Raw genomic sequence first — 20,628 nt, forward strand, 5'->3', positions numbered from 1 at the left:
ACTGGAAAAGTTGCAAAATGATTTTCAGCTCTAACACTCCTGCCATATTGATCAGCCTGCTCTCAGTATTCTAATATAAGCAGGATCCCTCCTTTCTCCCTCAATGACTTATTTAGCTCACTGATTCTTATTTATTCCATGGTTTACAGTTCATTATTATACTTAAATATTTTGGTACTCAAATTGTCTCAGATTTGGCAGGTTGAAGTCCCTTCCATGTGGCCCCTGTGACTTTGTGACATCTATAAATATTTTTGAGTACTTCTTTATTTTCTAGTATAACAAGAGGTTCCAGATTCATCTGATGACTAACCTGTCCTCAAGCCCTAGAATCAGCCATTTCTCCAAGGAAATATGATTTCTTTTAGTAGAGGATGGTATTAGAGTCCAAGATCTGGGCACTAGGTGGGCTCACTGCCATTGAAGTGGCTTTGTATCTTGGCTCTTTCAAAAACAGGAGTGTATGTCTATATAAATACATACATCCATACATACACCTATATATGCATATACATGTAAATATATACACCCACATATATACATACATATATATATACTTATGCAGATAACCATATATAGATATAAGTCGACATGCTTAGAAATCATGACTTCACACTAACTTCAATAAACTCCATCCACCTAGGATACTTTCTAGATTTTCCCTCCCATATTTTTATCTCCTTTCTTCCACAGTGAAAATGCTGGCTCACAAAATATCAACATATTGACTTATTTCCTCAGTCCTATAATATGTCTAAAATAGTTTCAGAATTCTAAATTTTACTACATACCACTACAATACCAATCCTACTGAAAGAGTTCAAGGTTTGCTTACAATTCTTCTCCCCTCCCTTGGCCTCTCTGTAACTTTCCCGAGACTGAAGGTATGTGGTCAAATATTTGTACATATATTGTTTGGACTATTTATTTGGTTATTTTTTTTTCCCTTTTCTTCTTCCTTTGGTTATAATATTCATTCCAAATACAGTTAGTTTCATTTGTTTCCATTTGCTTTCAGTTTTAGTTTTTTTTCCCTTCCCGTTCTTATTAGCTTTATTTTTCAGATGTGTTGAATACTATGTTAATAGTTCCAAAAGCTAGAACTGTGCATAAAGTTGTATTAAGATGGTATCAGGGAAGTGGATGTGACTCAAGGAATTGGGCTCCCACCTACCACATGGGAGGTCTCTGGTTTGGTTCCTGGTGCTTCTTAAAGAAGACAGCAAGCTAGTGTGATAGGCAGGTGCAGTGAGCTGACACAACAAGATGACTCAACAAGAGACACAAGGAAAATGTAATGAGAGACACAACAAGTCAGGGAGTGGAGGTTGCTCAAGTGATTGGGTACCTCCCTCCCACATCGGAGGTCCCAGATTCAGTTCTCAGTGCCTCCTAAGGAAACAAGGAAGACAAATAGACACAGCAAGTGCAAATAGCAAGTGGGTGGGGAGAAATAAAAATAAATAAATAAATAAATATAGTGTCAATCCCTGATCATTTTACTTTATTTCCCCTCACCTAAATAACCAGCTTTATTGTTTTGTAATAAAGATATTTTTCTTATTTTTCCTTCTTTTTTACACAAAAGTTAGCATACTATTTATGCTCTTCGTGCTTTGCTTTTGTCACTTAATATCATCTGGAATCACTCCAGGTAAATTCATAGAGATCTTCCTCATTCTCTTTTACAGCTACATGACACTCCATTATTTGTAGGTACAATCATTTATTAAAATAATCTCCTATGTTTGGACATTTACATAATATCCAATATTTTGCAATACTCCATTAATACACTATTGCATATGTATTTTTATATTGTTGGAGGTGTACTTTTGAGATAAATTCCTAGAAGTGGGATTGCTGTAGAAAATGAAAATGTATATGTAGTTTTGTTATATATTGTCAATTTCCCCTTAAAAATGGTTTTACTATTTTGCATTCCCACCATCCATGTAATACATACACTTTAAACCCCACAAAACATTGTTTTTATTGTTTTATGTTGGGGCTGGCAAATTTTTTCTGTAAAGGGCCTGACAGTAAATATTTAGGTTTTGTGAGTCACATGTAGTCCCTATCACTTTCTTCTTTGTTTTTTATATATATAACCCTTTAAAAATGTAATAAACATTCTTACCTAGAGGGCTATGCAAAAATTGGTCTTGGGTGGATTTGGCTTGTGGGCCATAGTCTGTCAACCTGTTTTTTTTTTTTTTTAATTTATTTATTTTTTAAAAATATTTATTTATTATTATTATTTTTAATTACATTTAAAAAATATATGAGGTCCCATTCAACCCCACCGCCCCCGCCCCCCACTCCCCCCACAGCAACACTCTCTCCCATCATCGTGATACATCCATTGCACCTGGTAATGTCAACCTGTTTTATACAGTCAATATTATTTTGGATTAACCTACATATTTCGACCTTTTCCTTTTCTTCTTCATTTCTTCTTATATCTTCATGCTTCTGTCTGGGATCATGTCAGCATTTTTAATATGTCATTCCACTACCTTCTGGCCTCATAGTTTCTGATGAGAAGTCACCTGTTAATCACATCAGTCTCCTGTATGTGTATGTTTTCCTCTTCTTGCTTTTAAGACTTTCTTTTAACTTTAATCCAAACTTTAGACACACTGACCATCAGAGTTCATGTATCTAGGTATGATTCTTTGTGTTTACCCTCAAAGATTTTTTTAAACTTCTTGGTTATGTGGCTTAATATATTCCATCAAATGTGGGAAATTTTCAGCTATTATCCTTTCAGATATTTTCTTCCACTCTTTCTCTCTCTGATTTTTATATGTATATTTGGATGCTTGACATTGTCCCATAGATCTCTGAAGATCTGTTTATTTTTTTTTACTCTTTTTTTCCCTGCATTTTTTCTTCTATCTTCAAGTTTACTGATTCTTTTTCTGCTATCTTAAACCTGCTAATGAGACCATTTAGTGAATTTTCATTTCAGTTTTTGTACTTTTCAACTCCAGAATTTCCGTTTGGTTATTTTTTATATTTCCATGTGTTGCATCATTGTCTTCATATTTTTTCTTTAATTCTTTGAACATAGTTTTTAACTTCTTTGTGGATCTATATAAAATTGGTTTTGAATACTTTGAATGTGCAAAATCTAACATTTGGGCCCACTCAGAGTCAGTTTCTATTGACTGCTTTTTTCCTGAGTAAGAAACACAGTTTTCAGTTTCATGATATGTCCAGTAAATTTGGTTGAAAACTGAATGTGTTTTGAGTAAAATAATGTAGCAACTCTGGATTCTGTTTTATTTTTCTGAGGACTATTGGTTTGTTTTTTTTTAGTAAATTCCTAGATTTATACTGTGATGTCTTTGCTCAGTTTTTTAAATTTTAAGTTCAATTTTGGTATCATAGGGTTCACCCCTGAATCCACTTGAATTTGTGGTCAGTCTATGATTTGGTCAAAGGTTGTGTTCAAACACCTTGAACCCATAATACTTTCGTACTTTGGCTAATCTAATCATATCTGTTGAGGGAATGTATACAAAGTTGCAGCCAATTCTCAAGTCTCTCTTGATTTTAATTTTACACAGGGCATTTTCAGTGCTTCCCAGCACTTCCATAGATTTCCAGTCAGCCAGTGATATGTGGCAAGCATATTCTCATTTTAAACTAAATTTAAATTTCTATTTGTTCATATCTTGCTCAGCTAAGACCACACAATTGGGCTAGCAAAGGTGTGAATTTCCCCCATTTATTCCCACATTAGTCCACCACTTTTAGCTCATCTATTGTCTGTTTTTGTTGTTGTTGTTTGTGGGTTTTTTTCCCTGTTGGTTTTTCCTTGTTTGGTGTTGTTTCTTGTTATATATTTTTTTAATTATTGAAAGTCAGGCATTGTATATAAAAAATTAGGAAGATAATTTCAGCTCTGTATGGTAATATCTTTCTCCACAAAGGTTTTATTTTGCTAATGACACACAGTTAGGGCAGGAGCAGATCAGTAATCGAGGTGATTCCAAGCTGGGGTTCAGTCATTTTGCAGGTTGCTCTGTTTCTGGTTCATCCCTGCTCCAGTGGTGCAGCCCTTTGAGGTCCCAACCACAAGCTTAGCATGTTCACCAGGCCCCTCCTCCTTTAAGGACACTAATGCCAACGTTTTCCCCCAGCTCCACAAACCTGCCAGAAGCTCCGCACAACACCTCTGCCTCTCGGTTACTCTCGGTTACTCTCAATTACTCTCGGTTACTGACTTCTGTTGCCTGTGATTTGGCAAATACTTAGGTGGTAAAAGCAGCAGCAGTGTTGTGCTCACTCTATGCATCTCCCCTCTTTCTTGGGTCTTGACCCCTCATGCTCATTCTTTGCTTTCATGATTCCCATGTGCCTTAAACGAATACGTATATATATAATTTGCATTCCCTTGGTCTCCATAACATAGTCTGCTATCACTAGAAGCAGAGAGCTGCCAGGCTAGGTGTTAACTCAGCAAAATGTTCTGAAATCATAGTTTAAAAAAATAATAATATCATTAGAGCTGGGGCCCTTCACCCATGGCTGCTTCTACCGCCAGATATTGTGTAAATGCAGAATAGAATTCTGCAAAGGAAAAAGAGAAAATGATACCAAAGCCCAGGAGATTCCCTAACAGTTGCAGAAAAGTTACGGTAATGCATCTGTTTTCTTCAAAAACAGGCTCTTTGGGGCCCTCTTAAAACCTTCGGAGGGAAGCAGATTTGGCTCAACTGATAGAGCGTCCACCTACCACATGGGAGGTCCAGGGTTCAAACCCAGGGCCTCCTGACGCGTGTGGAGCTGGCCCATGCACAGCGCTGATGTGCGCAAGGAGTGCCATGCCACGTGGGGTGTCCCCCACATAGGGGAGCCCCATGCACAAGGAGTGTGCCCTGTAAGGAGAGCCACCCTGCATGAAAAAAATACAGCCTTCCCAGGAGTGGCACCATGCACACGGAGAGCTGACGCAGCAAGATGACGCAACAAAAAGAGACACAGATTCTCGGTGCTGCTGACAAGAATACAAACAGACACGGAAATACACACAACAAATGGACACAGAGAGCAGACAACTGGTGGGGTGGGGAGGGAGAGGGAAAAAAAACCTTTGGGTTTGGAGTTAGCAGACAGGAGTTCTCAACCTAGCTATACTACTCTGAAGAAAAATTTAATTTTTGCTGCTATAAAATTATACTGACTGTACATCTATCTCCCTGGATTGTTTTGATAATGAAATAACAGCCCCTTTTTACCATAATGAACGTAGTCCAATATCTACTTTGTAGAGGCACTAAGCTAGACTTTCTATTTATATTATTTGATTTTTAAGAATTTTATAAGCTATAGAGTCCTGAGTATATATGTCATAAAAGTCTTTTGAAAAATACCACTATTAAGACAGAGGACCAAAAGCTTCCTTTGAAGAACAATTTTTAATTTCTCCCAGGCTTGGAGCCTGGAGGGCTAGGAGATGTGCTGAGTGGGCCGTTTCTCAAAGGTCAGGAGAGAGTTTGCCCCTGGCAGCTGTGCCCTCTCCCCTGAAGAGCTGTGGCAGCAACAGCCAGTCAGATCAGCTAGAGGCAGATCTCAGGCCCCCCTCTGGGGGTCCTGGGGCTAAGGGTAAGGGGGATGCCACTAATCAGAGAGGTCGCACTCCTTTTTCCCTCTTTTAAAAAAAATTTTTAAAATTTTTATAATTTTTCTAATTTTATTTCTCTCCCCTTCCCCCCCTCCCCGTTGTCTGCTCTCTCTGTCCATCCTCTGTGTGTTCTTCTGTGTCTGCTTGCATTCTTGTCAGGCGGCACTGGGAATCTGTGTCTCTTTTTGTTGCGTCATCTTGCTGCGTCAGCTCTCCATGTATGCTGTGCCACTCCTGGGTGGGTGCGCTTTTCGAGCGGGGCGGTCGTCATTGCAGGGCTCACTCCTTGCTTGTGGGGCTCCTCTATGAGGGGGACATCCCTGCGTGGCACAGCACTCCTTGCACGTGGCAGCACTGCGTGTGGGCCAGCTCGTCACATGGGTTGGGAGGCCCTGGGTTTGAACTCTGGACCTCCTATATGGTAGGCAGACACTCTATCAGTTGAGCCGCATCTGCTTCCCTCCTGTTTCTCCTTGATGACTTCTTTCCAATACCTGGTCTAGATCAGGGTGAGTCTGTGGGCAAACCATGGCCTGGGCACTCAATCCAACCTCCTTTCTGTTTTTTGTGCAATTCCATGAATTAAAAATATTTTTTTACATTTTTTAATGGTTGACCAAAAGAATCTTTTGTGACACATGAAAATTATGTGAAATTCAAAGTTCAGTCTCCAGCAATAAAGTTAATTTGCATACGGAGCATCTAGGGCTGCTTTCACATTACAACAGTGGAAATGAATAATTACGAGAGACCACACGGTCTTCAAAGCCTAAAATGCTTACTCTTTGGCCTTTTACAGAAAAGGTCTGCCAACCCCTGGTCTAGGTCCTGGACCTGTGACTTACCCTTAGCTTGTTGGTTACCAGCTCAGTCCATGGAGCCTGATGGCCCATTCTCATATCCTGGCATTCCCATCTGCTAGCTGTGTCACCATTACCATGCCACTTAAATGTTCTGGGCCTCAGTTTCCATTCTGTAAAGTGGGTACAGAGTTGTGAAGATGAAATGAATCAATTCGTGTAAGTCCTTAGAGCAGTGCCTGGCACAGAGACACTGTAAAGAATTGCTGACTACCATTTATAGTTTTATCCTGACGTAAAAAGGATATTACCACTGGGGGATTGAATCACAAAAGGCATGCTGAGGTCCCAACCCCTGATCCTGTGGGTGTGAACCTTTCTATAAATAAGACCTCTGAAGATGTTCTTAGTTGAGGGGTGCCCAAACTGAATGAGGGTGCACCTTCATCTAATGTGGCTGAAATCCTTATAAGCAAAGGAAATGGGACACAGAAAGAAAAAAGCCGTGGGAGCAGCCAGAAGCTGGCAGTCAATGGAACCCAGAAGAGAAAGGAGAAGACGCTGCCATGTGCAATTGCCATGTGATGGAAAAGCCAAGGAACTCCAAAGATTGCTGCCCAGCCAGAAGATGCCAACCCTGGGAGAAAGCTCGTCTTGTAGCTTCTGCAACTGAGAGGCAATAAATTCCTGTTGTTAGGTCAACCCATTGCTTAATATGTGTTTTAGCAGCTGGGAAGCTAAAATGATCACCAAGATAGTCTCACATCTCTGCCTTGCCAATCACCTACCCCACTGTTCCCAGGGTGACCGCTGACTTTAAAATGCATCTCTTTCAAGACCGCTCACGGTTCCTCGCTGCCCCTTGCTGCTCCCTGGCCCAGCCTCCTCATCTGCCCTGCCCACCCCTCCCCTGCCTGTCCCCACCTCTGTGCCTTCCCCCCTTGGGACTCTTTCTTCCTGGCTTTCTTCAGGGAATCCCAAGAGGACCACCGAGCCTTGGAGGCGGGCTAAGTCATCACTTCTGTTGGCAGCTTCCTTGGGGAAGCCAGTGCCTGAGGTCTCGGTGGAGCATGGAACGGAAGTATGCTGCTGCTCCTGGTAAACGCAATTATTTTCAGGACCAAAAAATGAGCTGCAGAAGAAGGCCGGGAAGGACAAGAAAAGGGGCCCTCTCCCCAAGTTGGGCTCCCCTTTGGCATTGCCGAATGCTGTTTTGGAGCTCTCGCCCGGCCAGCTCTTATAGGAGTGAGCATCCTGGACAGAGAAGAGGGTGGGGAGAAGTCAGAGGAGAAAGGAACCTGGATCGCTGATCAAACACCAGTGTTGGGAGGCGGGCCTGGCTCAGCTGATAGAGCATCCACCTACCATACGGAGGGTCCAGGGTTCAATCCCCAGGGCCTCCTGACCTGTGTGGAGTTGGCCCATGCTCAGGACTGCTACATGCAAGGAGTGCCGTGCCACGCAGGGGCCTCCCTGTGTAGGGGTGCCCCATATGCAAGGAGTGCGCCCTGCAAGGAGATCTGCCCTGCGTGAAAAAAAAGCGCAGCCCGCCTAGGAGTGGCGCTGCACACACAGAGAGCTGATGTGGCAAGATGATGCAACAAAAAAGAAACAAGAGTTTTCCAGAGCAACCTGACAATATAAGCAGATGTAGAAGAGTAGGAATGGACACAAGAGAGCAGACAATGGGGTGGGGGAAGGGGAGAGAAATAAATAGCATAAATCTTAAAAAAAAATCAGTGTCATAAATGTATCATGTGGCCCTAAAAACAAGTATCAAGATTATGTCATAGGATGGGTGCTCAATGAAAAGTAACAAGCAGGATACAGAGTCACGAGCATGTTGATCACAGCCAAATAAGAAGCATGCCTGAATGAGCTCACTTTTGCTTGAAGAGGTGGTGGCATGGTGGAGGATTTTATCCTTCCTTTATTTAGAGTGCTGGTATTGTCATGATGCTATTATTTGGTTGAAAAATATTTCATGTGCAAACTCATTCGCATGCACACGTAAAACGCTCCATTTTTTTCATGTAAAATGTACTTTCAAAAAGTAAAATAAGTAAAATGTTTTAAAAGACTGGCCAAAGGGAGATGGAGAAGAAGACAGAGTGTCCACCATCTCCCCACGTGCCTTCTCTTCCCCTTTGACACAGCTCTGGCCAAATGTTCTGTATGTGTGGCTACACAGCAACCCATGGCTAGCCCTAACCCTAAGCTTGCATCTTCCTTCAGACTGTTCTTTTTTAAACATTTTTTTTTAACAATTATTTTGGTCTTTATTTATTTTTTTAATGTTACATTCAAAAAATATGAGGTCCCCATATACGCCCCATCCCCTTCACCCCACTCCTCCCCCTAACAACCTCCTCCATCATCATGAGACATTCACTGCATTTGGTGAATACATCTCTGAGCACTTCTTTCCCCTTCCCTGCCCTCCCCCAGTTGTCTGCTCTCTGTGTCCACTCTGTGTCCATTCACTATGTGTTCTTCTGTGTCCGCTTGTATTCTTGTCAGTGGCATTGGGAGTCTGTGTCTCATTTTTGTTGTGTCATCTCACTGCGTCAGCTCTCCGTGTGTGTGGCACCATTCTTGGGTAGGCTGCACTTTCGTGCTGGGTGGCTCTCCTTATGGGGCGCACTCCTTGTGTGTGGGGCTCCCCTAAGCAGGGGACACCCCTGCGTGGCACTGCACTCCTTGCAGGCATCAGCACTGTGCTTGGGCCATCTCCACACAGGTCAAGGAGGCCTGGGGTTTGAACCATGGATCTCCCATGTGAGAGGAGGATGCTCTATCTGTTGACCCAAATCTGCTTCCCTTTTCAGACTATTCTTGACTGTTCTTTACCTTCCTGCTCTGCCTGGGTCCCCAAACAGCAGCAGCTATCTATCCAACGTCCCTTTCCCCGAGGGTTCTGCCCTCTGCCAAGTAACTAATGAAAGAATCTGTGATCATGGACCAATGAGTGAAATGGGATATTACTAATCTCTCCCAGGTGACAGTCTTGCTTCTCAAACTGGAGATTTTGCTCACAGGCTGTACCAATGGAAACACGACGTCCCAAATGGAGCTGATGGTTGGTGGAATGGAATCTGGGCTCTCCTGACACAAGGGAAATTACTGAGCAGGGCACGAAGGGAGCTGGGAGGAAGGGACTTGACGGAGAAAAGGCTGCAAACTGGGCTTCATGTTAATTCCAGCTGAATAATCTGAATGCCTTTTGTTTTCTCTTAGGGACCACCCAGGCCCTCTCTGGTCCAGGAAGGGACATATTGGAAGCGCAGCTCCCTCCGGAGGTGAGGGCTTAGTACTGACGGGAGAGATGTGTGCATGCACGTGTGTGTGTTCCTAGTGAACCCTAAGTTGGCAACCCCTCCCTGGGGCCTTGAGGGAATGGGCTGCTTCCCCCAGGGATGCCGGGCTGCCTGGCAGAACTGGGCGGTATAACCCGATCTCCTGGAATTTGGGCTCTTCATCCCTGCCGCCCGAGCAGGCAGTTCTGAGAAGTGTCCAGAAAGGATTGTAAATGGCCCTGTTATCTCCGTGAACCTTGAAGCAGATGTTGTGAGTTAGCTGAAAGTATCTGGGTGAGGTCTTCCCAGAACATCCACAAGATAAATGCTTTATCTCTTACTGTAATCGGTAATTCAGGAGAAATCAACTTGTCTTCTGGGGATAGTGACATGGGGCTTGCGCATTTAGGAGCCCCCTTCCCAGAGCCCTCGATGTTGTTCACGGGAGCAGAAGCCACTCTGGAGTCTTGTGAGGAGGCCCTGAGGGGGCCCGTGTGGTCTTGGGGGCCCTGACCGCTGGACACAGTGTCCCTCCTCTGCTCTCAGCAAGATGCCGGAAGAGCCTTTGGGCTGGGGACACCAGATTCCCCTACTTTCAAGTTTACCCAGTTTACAGCAGCAAATAAACATGCCTGATATGCTGCTTTTATCTAAATAATCATATTAAGCGAGTAGAGAACATATATAAATATAATTGCCTAGAATTGGTTTTTGTTCTCTTCCATCCTCCCCCCCCCCACCAAGATACCACTGATTGCCACCTGCTAAATCCGTCTATATTCACACATTCATCCCCCTTTACTACGTGAACTGAGCTGGTGGTTGGAGAACATGCCAATGGACAAGTACTGCTTCTGGCTTTTGAGCATAGAAAGAACAAGTACATGGTCATTTCTAGGCCAGGTTTTCAGGCCCTGCAATATTTTCCATACAAGGAAATGGATGTTTCTCATGTTTGATTTCAGCTGCCATCCCTGAGGACTTTTCCATTCCAGTGCAAGACAGAGACATCAGGATCCAATGTGCCTTCAAAGTCAGGTAAGTGACCAAGAGCCTGGGCAGGGAAGGCTGGAGACTTCAGCACCCTTTGAGAATCCATGTCCTCCACCACCCCCATCCTTAGCTCTGACACCACCTCCCACTGCCCCGCTTGGTTATTTCTAGGGAGGGACGTGGCCGGACACACCACTCAGAGATAAATCCCGCCATGGCCACAGCGGCTGGCCACGGAGACTCTCCTCCCCCTGGGTGGCCAGAGTGCTGGGAGCTGTGGGTTGGAGCCTGGTCCCCCCATGTGTCTTCTTCATTGCTGGAACAGCCACAGCAGCTGCCCTAGATGTATTTTTGTTACAATGGGCTGGGTTTGTCTAATGCCTGGACGCTGTCACGTTTTCTTAAGCTGCTTTCTCCTAATAAGCCGCTGCATTCTTGGCTGTGGTTAAGGACTTTCTCTATGTTTGCATTCAGCTGCCTTCACCAGGGTTTCCCATGAAGCATGCTCTTCTTGCTGTTCTCTTACATAAGGAGTGTAGGTAGGAAAGCAGATGCACTTCTTAGAAATGGCTTCTTCAGGAGGTTTACAGTTAAGTGTCCCCACGACATGACCAGGGAGTCTGGCAGTGCTTTCTAGGGAGACTTGATTTCTAAACACACTGGAGACCCAGGTGGGAGAGGGAGGCTCCCGCGCGTCTCCCTAGTCCATGCCTTGCAGCTGATGTTTGCGTGTTCACGGGCTGTGAGTGCTGCTTTCAGGCAATCGTCAATCAAAGGGATCTTTTTTTGTACTCAGGTGGTTTTTATTTTACTTTTTTTTTACCCTCTTGCTTATTACTGGAAGTCAAGAAAGTCAGAGTCATGGTATAGCGGAAAGCAAGAAAGGTAGAAAGGTGAGAAGAAAACGAAGCATGGGTGACTTGGTGTTTGGAGAACCTGGGTCCAGTCCACTGTAGCTCCAGAAGGAGTAGGCCTCTCTCTCCTGCTAACATTTATACAATCTAAAATGTCCCATTTTAACCACATTCAAATATACAATTCACCGGTGTTGACTGCATTCTCCATGTTGGGCTCCCATCGCCACCGGCCAGTGTCTTCTGAGCAGGTTGCCCGGTGCTTTGAAGGACGGCCTGGACTTCAGCTTTGCCTTCCCATGGCCAATGGAGTCGCCCTCAGCTCCCCCAGGCCGGGGGACATGGGGCTGCCCCTCTCTCCTGGCATCCTTGGCCCCTGTCTTGGGGAATGTAGTTCTGACCTTCCTACATGGGTTCTTGTCTTCACAGTTCACTCTCTGAAACCTTCTGATATTAAAGTTGTGGCCGCCATTGGCAATCTGGAAAGCGTGAGTATTCAAAGGAGCTATGGGGTAGAAGCCAGGGGTTGAGATGGGTCATTCTTTGAATGAGCTCCTGCCACCCCATGGGTTGTTTCTTCTGGGGAAAGAGGAGCTTTACATGAGTTGGATAAACCCTAAAAGCCCAAGGCCTTCTGAGTGTTTCTCTCTAAATCAAATGAACACCTCTCTTTGTGTCAGGAGAGGAAACTTCATTTTTCTTTTCGAGGTCACTAGCCATTGATAAATTAAATCAAAGATCACCCAGAATATTCAAAGTAATCATTTAAACTTTCTATTTGGGAGATTTAAAAAAAATATTTCCTTACCTGCTTTGTACCATTTTACAATACACCAATCTTTGTTAGCAAATTTTAGATGATGTATTTTATATGGTTGGCAGGTAAGGGAGAAAGAAAGAGATAAGAAGGGAAAGATGGAAAGAAGTGGAGGTGGGGGGTGGGGGGGGAAGCATATGGAGAGAAGAAGGAGAAGAGGAGACCATCAATGTATCTCTCCAATCACCACTTGTATCCCATAGTCCCACCTGTCCTGCGCTTGGCAAACCTGCAGCATCTCGCCAGCCCTCAGGCCCCAGCAAACCCTGGCCGACCATTTCCGGCTAGCTCTCTGCTCTGCCCAAAGCCTTGCTTGGACCTCCCACACCTGAAGTGAGGGCAGTCCCCTCTATCCCTCCCAGGCCCTGTCCTAGGATCTTGCTCCCAGCGCCATCACCACTTTTCCTCCCAGCACCCCTCCTCTGTCCCCACTGCAGCCGGTGCCCCCTGCAGCTCTAGCCCCTGCCCCTTCCCCCAGGCTACTACCCAGTGGAAAGTCCAACCCCACCCCATGCCCTGTGCCAGCAGTCCTAATATCCGATCCCCCCCTCCCATGCATAACCTAACTCCCACCTCCCTGGAACTTGCCTGGGACCCTCTGCCCAGCCAGGGTCTGTACCTGCTGGGGCACCAGGTGGAAGATGCCCAGACCCAGAACCTTTGCTTCTTTGAAGCCTAAACTCACCCCTATTCATTGATCACGAGCATGACAGGTGTGAATGGGGGGAGGTGGGTAGAGCCGGAAGGAACATGCAGAGGTGCGAGACTTAATATTAAAAAACTGACCGCAGCCCAGCGTAACGCAGCAGGTAGAACATCTCCATCCTTGGTGTATTCTATTCGTGCTGGAGGTGTTTTGTTTTAAAGATTTATTTTATTTATTTCTCTCCCTCCACCCCCGTTGTCTGCTCTCTGTGTCCATTTGCTGTGTGTTCTTCTGTGTCCACTTGTATTCTTGTCAGCGGCACTGGGAATCTTGTTTCTTTTTGTTGCATCATCTTGCTGTGTCAGCTCTGTGTGTGTGTGGCACCACTTCTGGGCAGGTCGCACTTTCTTCACGCGGGGTGGCTCTCCTTGCCAGGCGTACTCCTTGCGCGTGCGGCTCCCCTACGCGGGGGCGTCCCTGCATGGCAGGGTACTCCTTGTGGGTGGCAGCACTGCACGTGGGCCAGCTCCACATGGGTCAGGAGGCCCTGGGGATCGAACCCTGGACCCTCCATATGGTAGGTGGACGCTCTATCCATTGAGCCACATCTCCATCCTTGGTGTATTCTATTCGTGCTGGAGTTTTTAAAACCACGTGGGACCGGCTGTGTGCATGGTTGGGGGCGAGGTGGAAATTTACTCTTGGGAAAGATGGGGAAGAAGAGATGGAGATAAATGAGGAGCGAGGCTTCCTGTGCCGGAGAGCAGATGGCCTCCTCTGAGCCTGCGTGTCTGGGCCTGCTGCTATTAAGAGTCCAGAGTCTGGAATTTGCCAGGGCGTTCTTGTATTCTTCCACCTCGGAAAGGCAGGGAAATCTCCATCCAAAGCTGGCTTTCCAAAGTTAAAGCAAGGCCAGGGCTTCCGCCCCTTGCTCTCATCTCTGAAAGAGCACTGCTGTCTTGGCCATGAATTATTCAGGCCCTGTGGCAGCCCCTGCTGTCCTCTGCTCGCCCCGTCGCCTGGCGTGTGCCCCGAGGCCGGCGGCTCTGGAGGCAGCTCAGCCCCTGCCGGTCTCCCAGCAGCAGGATCATCTTCATCACACTCAAGGGCACCTCTGCCTTCAGGATACAACCCGGCAACACTCCTCCTCTTCTGCCCTGAGATAGCCATCGTGAAACTCAGCCTGGTTTGTTTAAAAAGAAAAAAATTCAGGCCAGGGAAAAATAATGAAGACTTCGAATTATAGAAGAAAAGCCCGCGGAGCCCACGCGCCTGCTTGCGTTCCGGGTGCATCCGACAGCCAGGACGTGGTCACGGCTTAGCACTTAGCGGTGACTGGCTACGGACCCCGTTTTCCTCATCGAACTTTAAAGAACTTTTAATAGAACTTGTAAACGTTTGTAAAAGGAATTTTCAAACTAACACGGATATGTGCTTAATGTAAGAAAAAAAATCAAACAAGCAGGTGTATGTAGATTAAAAACAAGCAGCTCCTATTCCCATCCCCTATTCCCCTACCTCAGCTGCACGCCCGCACGTGCACAAACACACATGCACACGTACACGTACACGTACGCCCATAAACAGGGTGTGTGCTTTCTTACAAAGCTAAATAAGAGCATTCTGCAATATGCTAACGTGACTGGGCTTTTCTCACTTAAGAAGCGTCGTAAACATTTTTCCGAGCCAGGAGGCTTACACTCCACTCTACTGAGCTCTTTGAGGGCAGGGCCTGGATCTCATTTATCTTTGTATCCTTGGTGCCATAGCACCTGCCCCAAAGCAGGCATTCAGCAAACGAACAGAGAGCAGCAGGTGCGCATGTGCGCGTTTGCCACGTTGGTCCCAGCTTCCGCTCTCTGGAGCCCCTTCACTGAGCTCTTCTCTCGGGCCCTCAACTTTCTCCCCACTCCCACCGTCTTTCCTCTTGTTTTTCCCCCTTTCCTCTCCCCACCACCCCATCAAGTGTGTTCTGAGGAAGGCATCTGCCATCCGTCAATTAATTATCAGAAGCAGCGAATCGGTGGTCCCAAGTCACACTTGGTTTTCCATCTAATCAGCTGCCGACATTTAAGGCAGGAGATTTCAAATAAGTGCCTGCCTTTCTAGCTTCTCGTGACAAATCAGATTGGGCACCCATGGGCCCATGTTCCCCCTGGGGCCAGCGAGTGGGCTGGCAGCGCCCCCCTAGCTGGGGCACGGGCAGTCCGATCTGCCCCAGCCCGGGGCGGCCTGCCTGACAGCTGCCTCACGGTCCCTGCCTGCCTCTTAGTGCTACTTCTGGTGAAGTGGGCAGCTTTCCCTGGAAAAGTTGCCTTTCAAACTTCACCTCTTGGAGGAGTGCTAGTGCTACCCCAGTCGGGGGAACGCCCTGCTCAGCCTGCCCAGCTAGGGGGCTCCCGAGGTGGACTTCCTACCGACCGGCTGGCGGAGCTGGGCAGGTAAGTCTAGGTGGGCCCCTGAAGGGAGAGGCATAGGGTATAGGCTGCGTGGCTGTTACTCTCTTACCTGTCACCGCTATACCTGGAGCCGCGTCTTCTAGGAATTTGGAGAGGTAGCTTGCTTCAGAAACTGAAAATAGTGCTGCTAACAATAACTGATACCCACGGAGCACTTTCCTTGCTCCAGTGCGATTCCAAGCCTCCCTGTGAGCTCAGCAAGGTTGTAATTCAGGTGGGCTACCACCATCTCCCCTCCAAATGGCGAGCTTCTCAAATAGAGAACACACCACACTGTCCAGCATTCCACCACGGGGAAAATCAGAGGCATATTTTTTTTTTCAAAAATATGTATTCAATAAATATTTATCGAGTACCTGCTTCATGTCAGATGCTTCTCTAGGTCCAAGGAATAGAATTGGGAGCAAAATGGACAAGAATCCCTGCCATCCTGGGGCTTGGGCTCTAGGCAAGGGAGCAAGACAATAAACAAAACAAATTTTTAGATTGTGGAAGGTCACAAGAAAATCAGCTCTCGTGTTCCATGTAGAAAGTTAACATCATTTTTTGATGCATTTAAATCTAAGCTCTTCTGCCTTGTTTTCTGTTCTGAAAACCTTCACACCTTCTGTTGCTTTGAGGTCTGATGGGTAAGCCACCAGGAAAGCCTGACAGTCTTCTCTCCTGCCAAGTGCCAGGGCCTTTCTGGGGCTCAGAGCCTCCCCTCTGCCCGGTGGGGAGGGAGTGTTCTGAGAGCAGCCTGGGGTCTCGCAGGAAAAGGCTCTGTGGCCTTCCCTGGCTGCATTAGTAACTCTGTGTGTCTTTTGCAGCCTCCAGACTTGGAGACAGTCAACCCGGAGAAGCAAAAATGGTAATAGTCCTGTGACCACAGCATGAGAGCTGAAGGGAGCCCAATACTCTCTGCTCTGGTCTCCTTGCTTTATGGATGAGGAGAGTCAATGGCCGAGGAGGCGAGATACCTCACTCAGGGCTACCCCGGGTCTCCTGCTCCCAGCCCAGTGCTCCCAGAGCCTGCCAGTCCCCAGGGTTCCTCGCGGTGAATGGGTTGCATCTCCTGGCCTCCCTCCTCCACTCTTGAGCATGATGCGTGGTTTAGACCAGGGTTGGTGAAGTCATCTCACATTGGGTCATCCCACACTGGGTCATCCCACACTTGGTCATCTCACACTGGGTCATCCCTTGCTGGGTCATCCCTTGCTGGGTCATCCCATGTTCGGTCATCCCACACTGGGTCATCTCACACTTGGACATCCCACACTGGGGCCATCTCCTCCTTCCAGGGCCAGACTGGAGCGGAAGGTGGGAAGGGGCAGAGGTCCTGATGGAGCGGTTTGTCCCGCTTTGGTGACTCCCTTGGCACCTGAAGATGATCCCAGAACCAGAGCAAGGCCGACCCAAAGCTCATTAGGAAAGAGGACACAGGAGCCAAGGGAAAGGGCTGTTTGGAGGTGACAAACCCACCCTGGCGTTTCCTTGCAGGACTGAAGAACGGCCACAGCAGGCATGCGTTGGAGTGGTGACAGGTGAGTCCTGTTTCTACGGTCCCCTCGCCCCCCTCACCACAGCAGCAAGAGGAAGAGGAGGAGCCCTATTGGCTGCTTCCTCACCAGAGCCCGAAGAGGTGGGCGAGGGGTCCCAGAGGTCAGACAAGGAGGCCAGGGCAGGAAGGCCCCGAATCTCAGGGGAAGGCACCTGAGGGACTCTGGGCACAGAGAAGCAAGTAGGCTTTGGGTTAAGGTTAGGGGACATGGGGGAGGGGCCCAGGGCTGGAGGGAGGGCTGGACTGGGTCACAGTGGAGGACCCCAGGGCTGGTTGTAGCACATCAGCTGGGGAAACCGTCCACGGTTCACCCCTCGGGGAGAGGCCCAGGTGTAGCTGTCAGTCTATTCCGCTTGGTAATAACGCCTTCCCTTGTACACTGATACGTGAGCTGGGTTCAGGGAGGTGAGATCCACTATAAAAATAAAGTAAATAAGATACAAACCCACTGCCATCCCTCCATCCAGGGATAATCCTTGTTAACATCCTGGCATTTCTATGTAGAAAGGGGTTTATTTCACTTTCTGTCCGGGGTGCTTTTTCACTCCAGCCAGTCATCTGGAGGCCCCTAAGGGTTCAGCGCCAGCCGAAGTAGCCTGGTGGGAAGTTAGGAAATCAAGAACAAGGAGACCACCTTTCACTCTGTGATATGAATGAGAAGACTTAGCAAAGGCTCAGCTGAGCTGACCCTCAGAGGATGAGGAGGTGGGGGGCCAGTGGAATGAACGAGGGGCCCCCAGTGCCTGCCAGCTCAGCCCGTGAGTTTATGCCGAGGCCAGTGACTGGCCAGGCCTCCTGCGATGGGGGTAGGGGGGGAGCCCGGCTCTGCTCTCAGGGCCTGCCGTCCAGCAGGGGAGGTTGAGGCCTGGGGTCCAGCCCCCCCCCCCCCCATCTGCTTTGTGATCTGAGCAGCCGGAGGGTCCCCCTGGAGAGCGTCAGAGGGTTGTGAAAGAGGGGGCCTCCGTTGACTCGGTGACCTTCCCAGCTGTGCTCAGGTCCGAATGGGAGGAGAAAAGAAATGAAAGTGGTGTACGGCAGGGTATTTGCAGAAGGTGGGGGTAGCTCAGCCCCTGAGCCCACAAATGCAGCTGCTCTTTTCCCGATGGTTCAACTTGCTTTTTCTTGACCCATGCTGGAAGGAAATCCCGCCTGCCCCGCTAAGGACAGGGCAACCAGGACCCCACTGGCCAGGTGGGTGGCTGAAGGTGGGGCAGGGCAGGCGGCCCCCCACCCAGGGTCCTCAGAGGCAGGACACTCAGGCAGCGGCCGAGGAGACCCCATCCATCTCCCGGGGTTGGTGTTGAACTTCACTGCCCTTGAGCTTGACGGGCCTGGAAGCTCACCTGGTGGCCCCGTGAGCAGAAGGAGCAGCTGGTTCTCCACAGAGAGCATGTCCCAGCGGCGTCCAGGCCCCTGCCGTGCCTGTGGGCCTGAGCTCAGCCCACTGGTCCTCCCCTCCCAGCACCTTGGGGCTCCTGATCCAGCCGTGCCCTCACCCACCGCAGCTACTTTTCAGACCTGAGTCTTGGCCAACATTTTCCCAAGGTGACGTGGCAGTCAGGGGCAGAGCCACTGTGAGTGCAGGTGGCCCAGTCCTGGGGCAGCAGGGAGGCAGCGCAGACAGAGCAGTGCCCTGTGGGCGTAGCGGCGTGGCTGGGTGTCCTTTGTGGGCACAAAGATGCCAGGCAACGCAAATACGTTTAGCTTGACCAGCAACCCTTTTCAAAGGCCTACCACCAGATATTCATGTTTTGTCAATAACCCTCATAGACTATCCCGACAGGAAGGAGGGAAAGTGGTCCCTCCCTCCTCCCTCCCCTCTTTCCCTTCCTTTTTCCCTTTCTTCCTCCTTCTTTCCCTCCCTCCTTCCACTCTTTCCCTCCCTCTCCTCTCCCCCAATTCACCCTGTCCCTGAGGTCTTGAACTTGCCTCACAGCTTTCAGTTTTCTCTGCTCATGTGGGAATGGCTCCTTCTGCAAGCCTGGTTCGGGGTTAGCTCATCAGTTTGGGTGAAGAATGAGGGAAACTGAGGCACACGGGAGTTGGCTGGAGGCAACCGGTTCTCGGCTTCCAGCTCAGGTCTCCTGCCCCACCACCACCGCCCGCCGAGGCGCCCCTCTGCTCCCCAGGGTGGCTCCACGCAAAGGAAGCCCCTTTAAGGCTGCCTTCCAGTTTCTGCTTCCATAAAGCCCCGAGGCCCTGCTGGATGGGGCGGGAAAAGAAAGAGGCTGAGCTGGGGCTGGAGGCATCTTTCCCTCCCTGCTCTGCCCTCTCCTCCCCGGGGAAAAGACTCCACCCAGCTCCTGACAGCACTATTTTTAGCGGTCCTCTGGCTGTCAGCACTGGGACACGTTCTCTGTGTTCCCTGGGGCTTTCAGGCCCTGCTGTCACTCTCGGGAGGAGGGAGGGGGACACGGAGGCCGGCTGTGCCCCTGACCCAGCACGGCTTCATGGAACGAGGCTGAAGGCTTTTGTGTCGGAGAGGGCTCTGGTTCAAATCTCAGCAACCGCAGTTCGCTGGGAGACCTCGGCAGGTTGCTGAGCCCTTCTCAGCCTCAGTTTCCCCTTCACTACAGGAGAGATAGTATTGCTTAAGCCATGGGGGTGTGGTGAGGATGGCATGAGAGGAAGCATGCCAAGCGATCCGCCCCGGCCTGGACTGGCACTTGACGGGTGTTAGGTGCTTGTGTTTATTTGTTTTCAGCTCTGTTCACTCCCAGGGCCCTGCCTCGAGGCTGACCGGGCTCAAGGCAGAGCCCGAAGGCCCGACCTTGGCAGGGGCAGCAGCCCTGGCCCCCAGCCCCGACGGGCCGCCCTTAGAGCTCGCCTCCAGCCGTCAGGGCCTCCAACCCGCTCCCTTTTTAGTCCTTTCAGACATCATCAGACATTTCAATCCGTCCGTCCTGCTGCCCGTGTGCCCTCCTGGGGAGAGAGCTGAAGCCCGCCACGGCGCCGAGTGAGCCCCCTGCCCCTCTCTCCCCGGGGCTGCGGACTCCTGCTGGTGGGGGGCAGGCAGGCGGGAGGATTTGGGCTGGACGGGCCACGTCCAAGAGGCTGAAAGCCAGAGGTCTCTGTCGAACCCCAGCTGAGCCGCCCCTCCCTGCTGACTCCAGATGGGCTGACGGGCCTCCCTTAGAAAATCAGAAGCCGGCGGGGGTCCAGCCTCAGCACCCACCCAGAGCCTGGCCCCCGGCGAGGGCAAGGGCGAGCGCCCAGCCCTCTGCCCCAGCCGTGCCCGCATCCCAGAAGGACCAAATTCTGAGATTCAGCAAGGTTGAACTGCTTTTTCTCTCTCCTTCCCTTGCTCTGCACAGAGATTTGTGGGTCCAGGCCAAAGAGCTGGTGAGAAGCTTGAAAGAGAACGTGGTAAGAATCCAGCTTCCTTCTGGCACGGTTGGGACAGCCCGAGTTTGCTGCAAGGAAATTGGACCAAGCACACAGCCTGGCCTCTGCAAAAATGCCCTTCTTTATGTCCTCATCTGAAGAAGAGGACAGATTCTTAGGCTTCGAGTGGTTTTTGGTGGGGTCCTTCCCAAAGTAGTAGATAGACCAATGGCTTCTCACCTAGCGAGGGCTTGGGCTGAGTTC

General features: G+C 48.8%; 1 protein-coding gene across 1 annotated transcript in view; it reads left to right on the top strand.

The window, feature by feature from the left end:
- Nucleotides 1-20,628, top strand: part of PLB1 (phospholipase B1) — a 135,886-nt gene that overhangs the window by 17,092 nt on the left and 98,166 nt on the right. Inside the window, exons 2-5 of the mRNA XM_058287651.2 lie at nt 15,314-15,482; nt 16,980-17,023; nt 19,906-19,996; nt 20,355-20,406. Coding sequence (XP_058143634.1) covers nt 15,314-15,482; nt 16,980-17,023; nt 19,906-19,996; nt 20,355-20,406 — 356 coding nt within the window. The remainder of the gene's footprint in view (nt 1-15,313; nt 15,483-16,979; nt 17,024-19,905; nt 19,997-20,354; nt 20,407-20,628) is intronic.

Source organism: Dasypus novemcinctus, chromosome 25 (genome assembly GCF_030445035.2).
Source record: "Dasypus novemcinctus isolate mDasNov1 chromosome 25, mDasNov1.1.hap2, whole genome shotgun sequence".
Taxonomy (NCBI): Eukaryota; Metazoa; Chordata; class Mammalia; order Cingulata; family Dasypodidae; genus Dasypus; species Dasypus novemcinctus.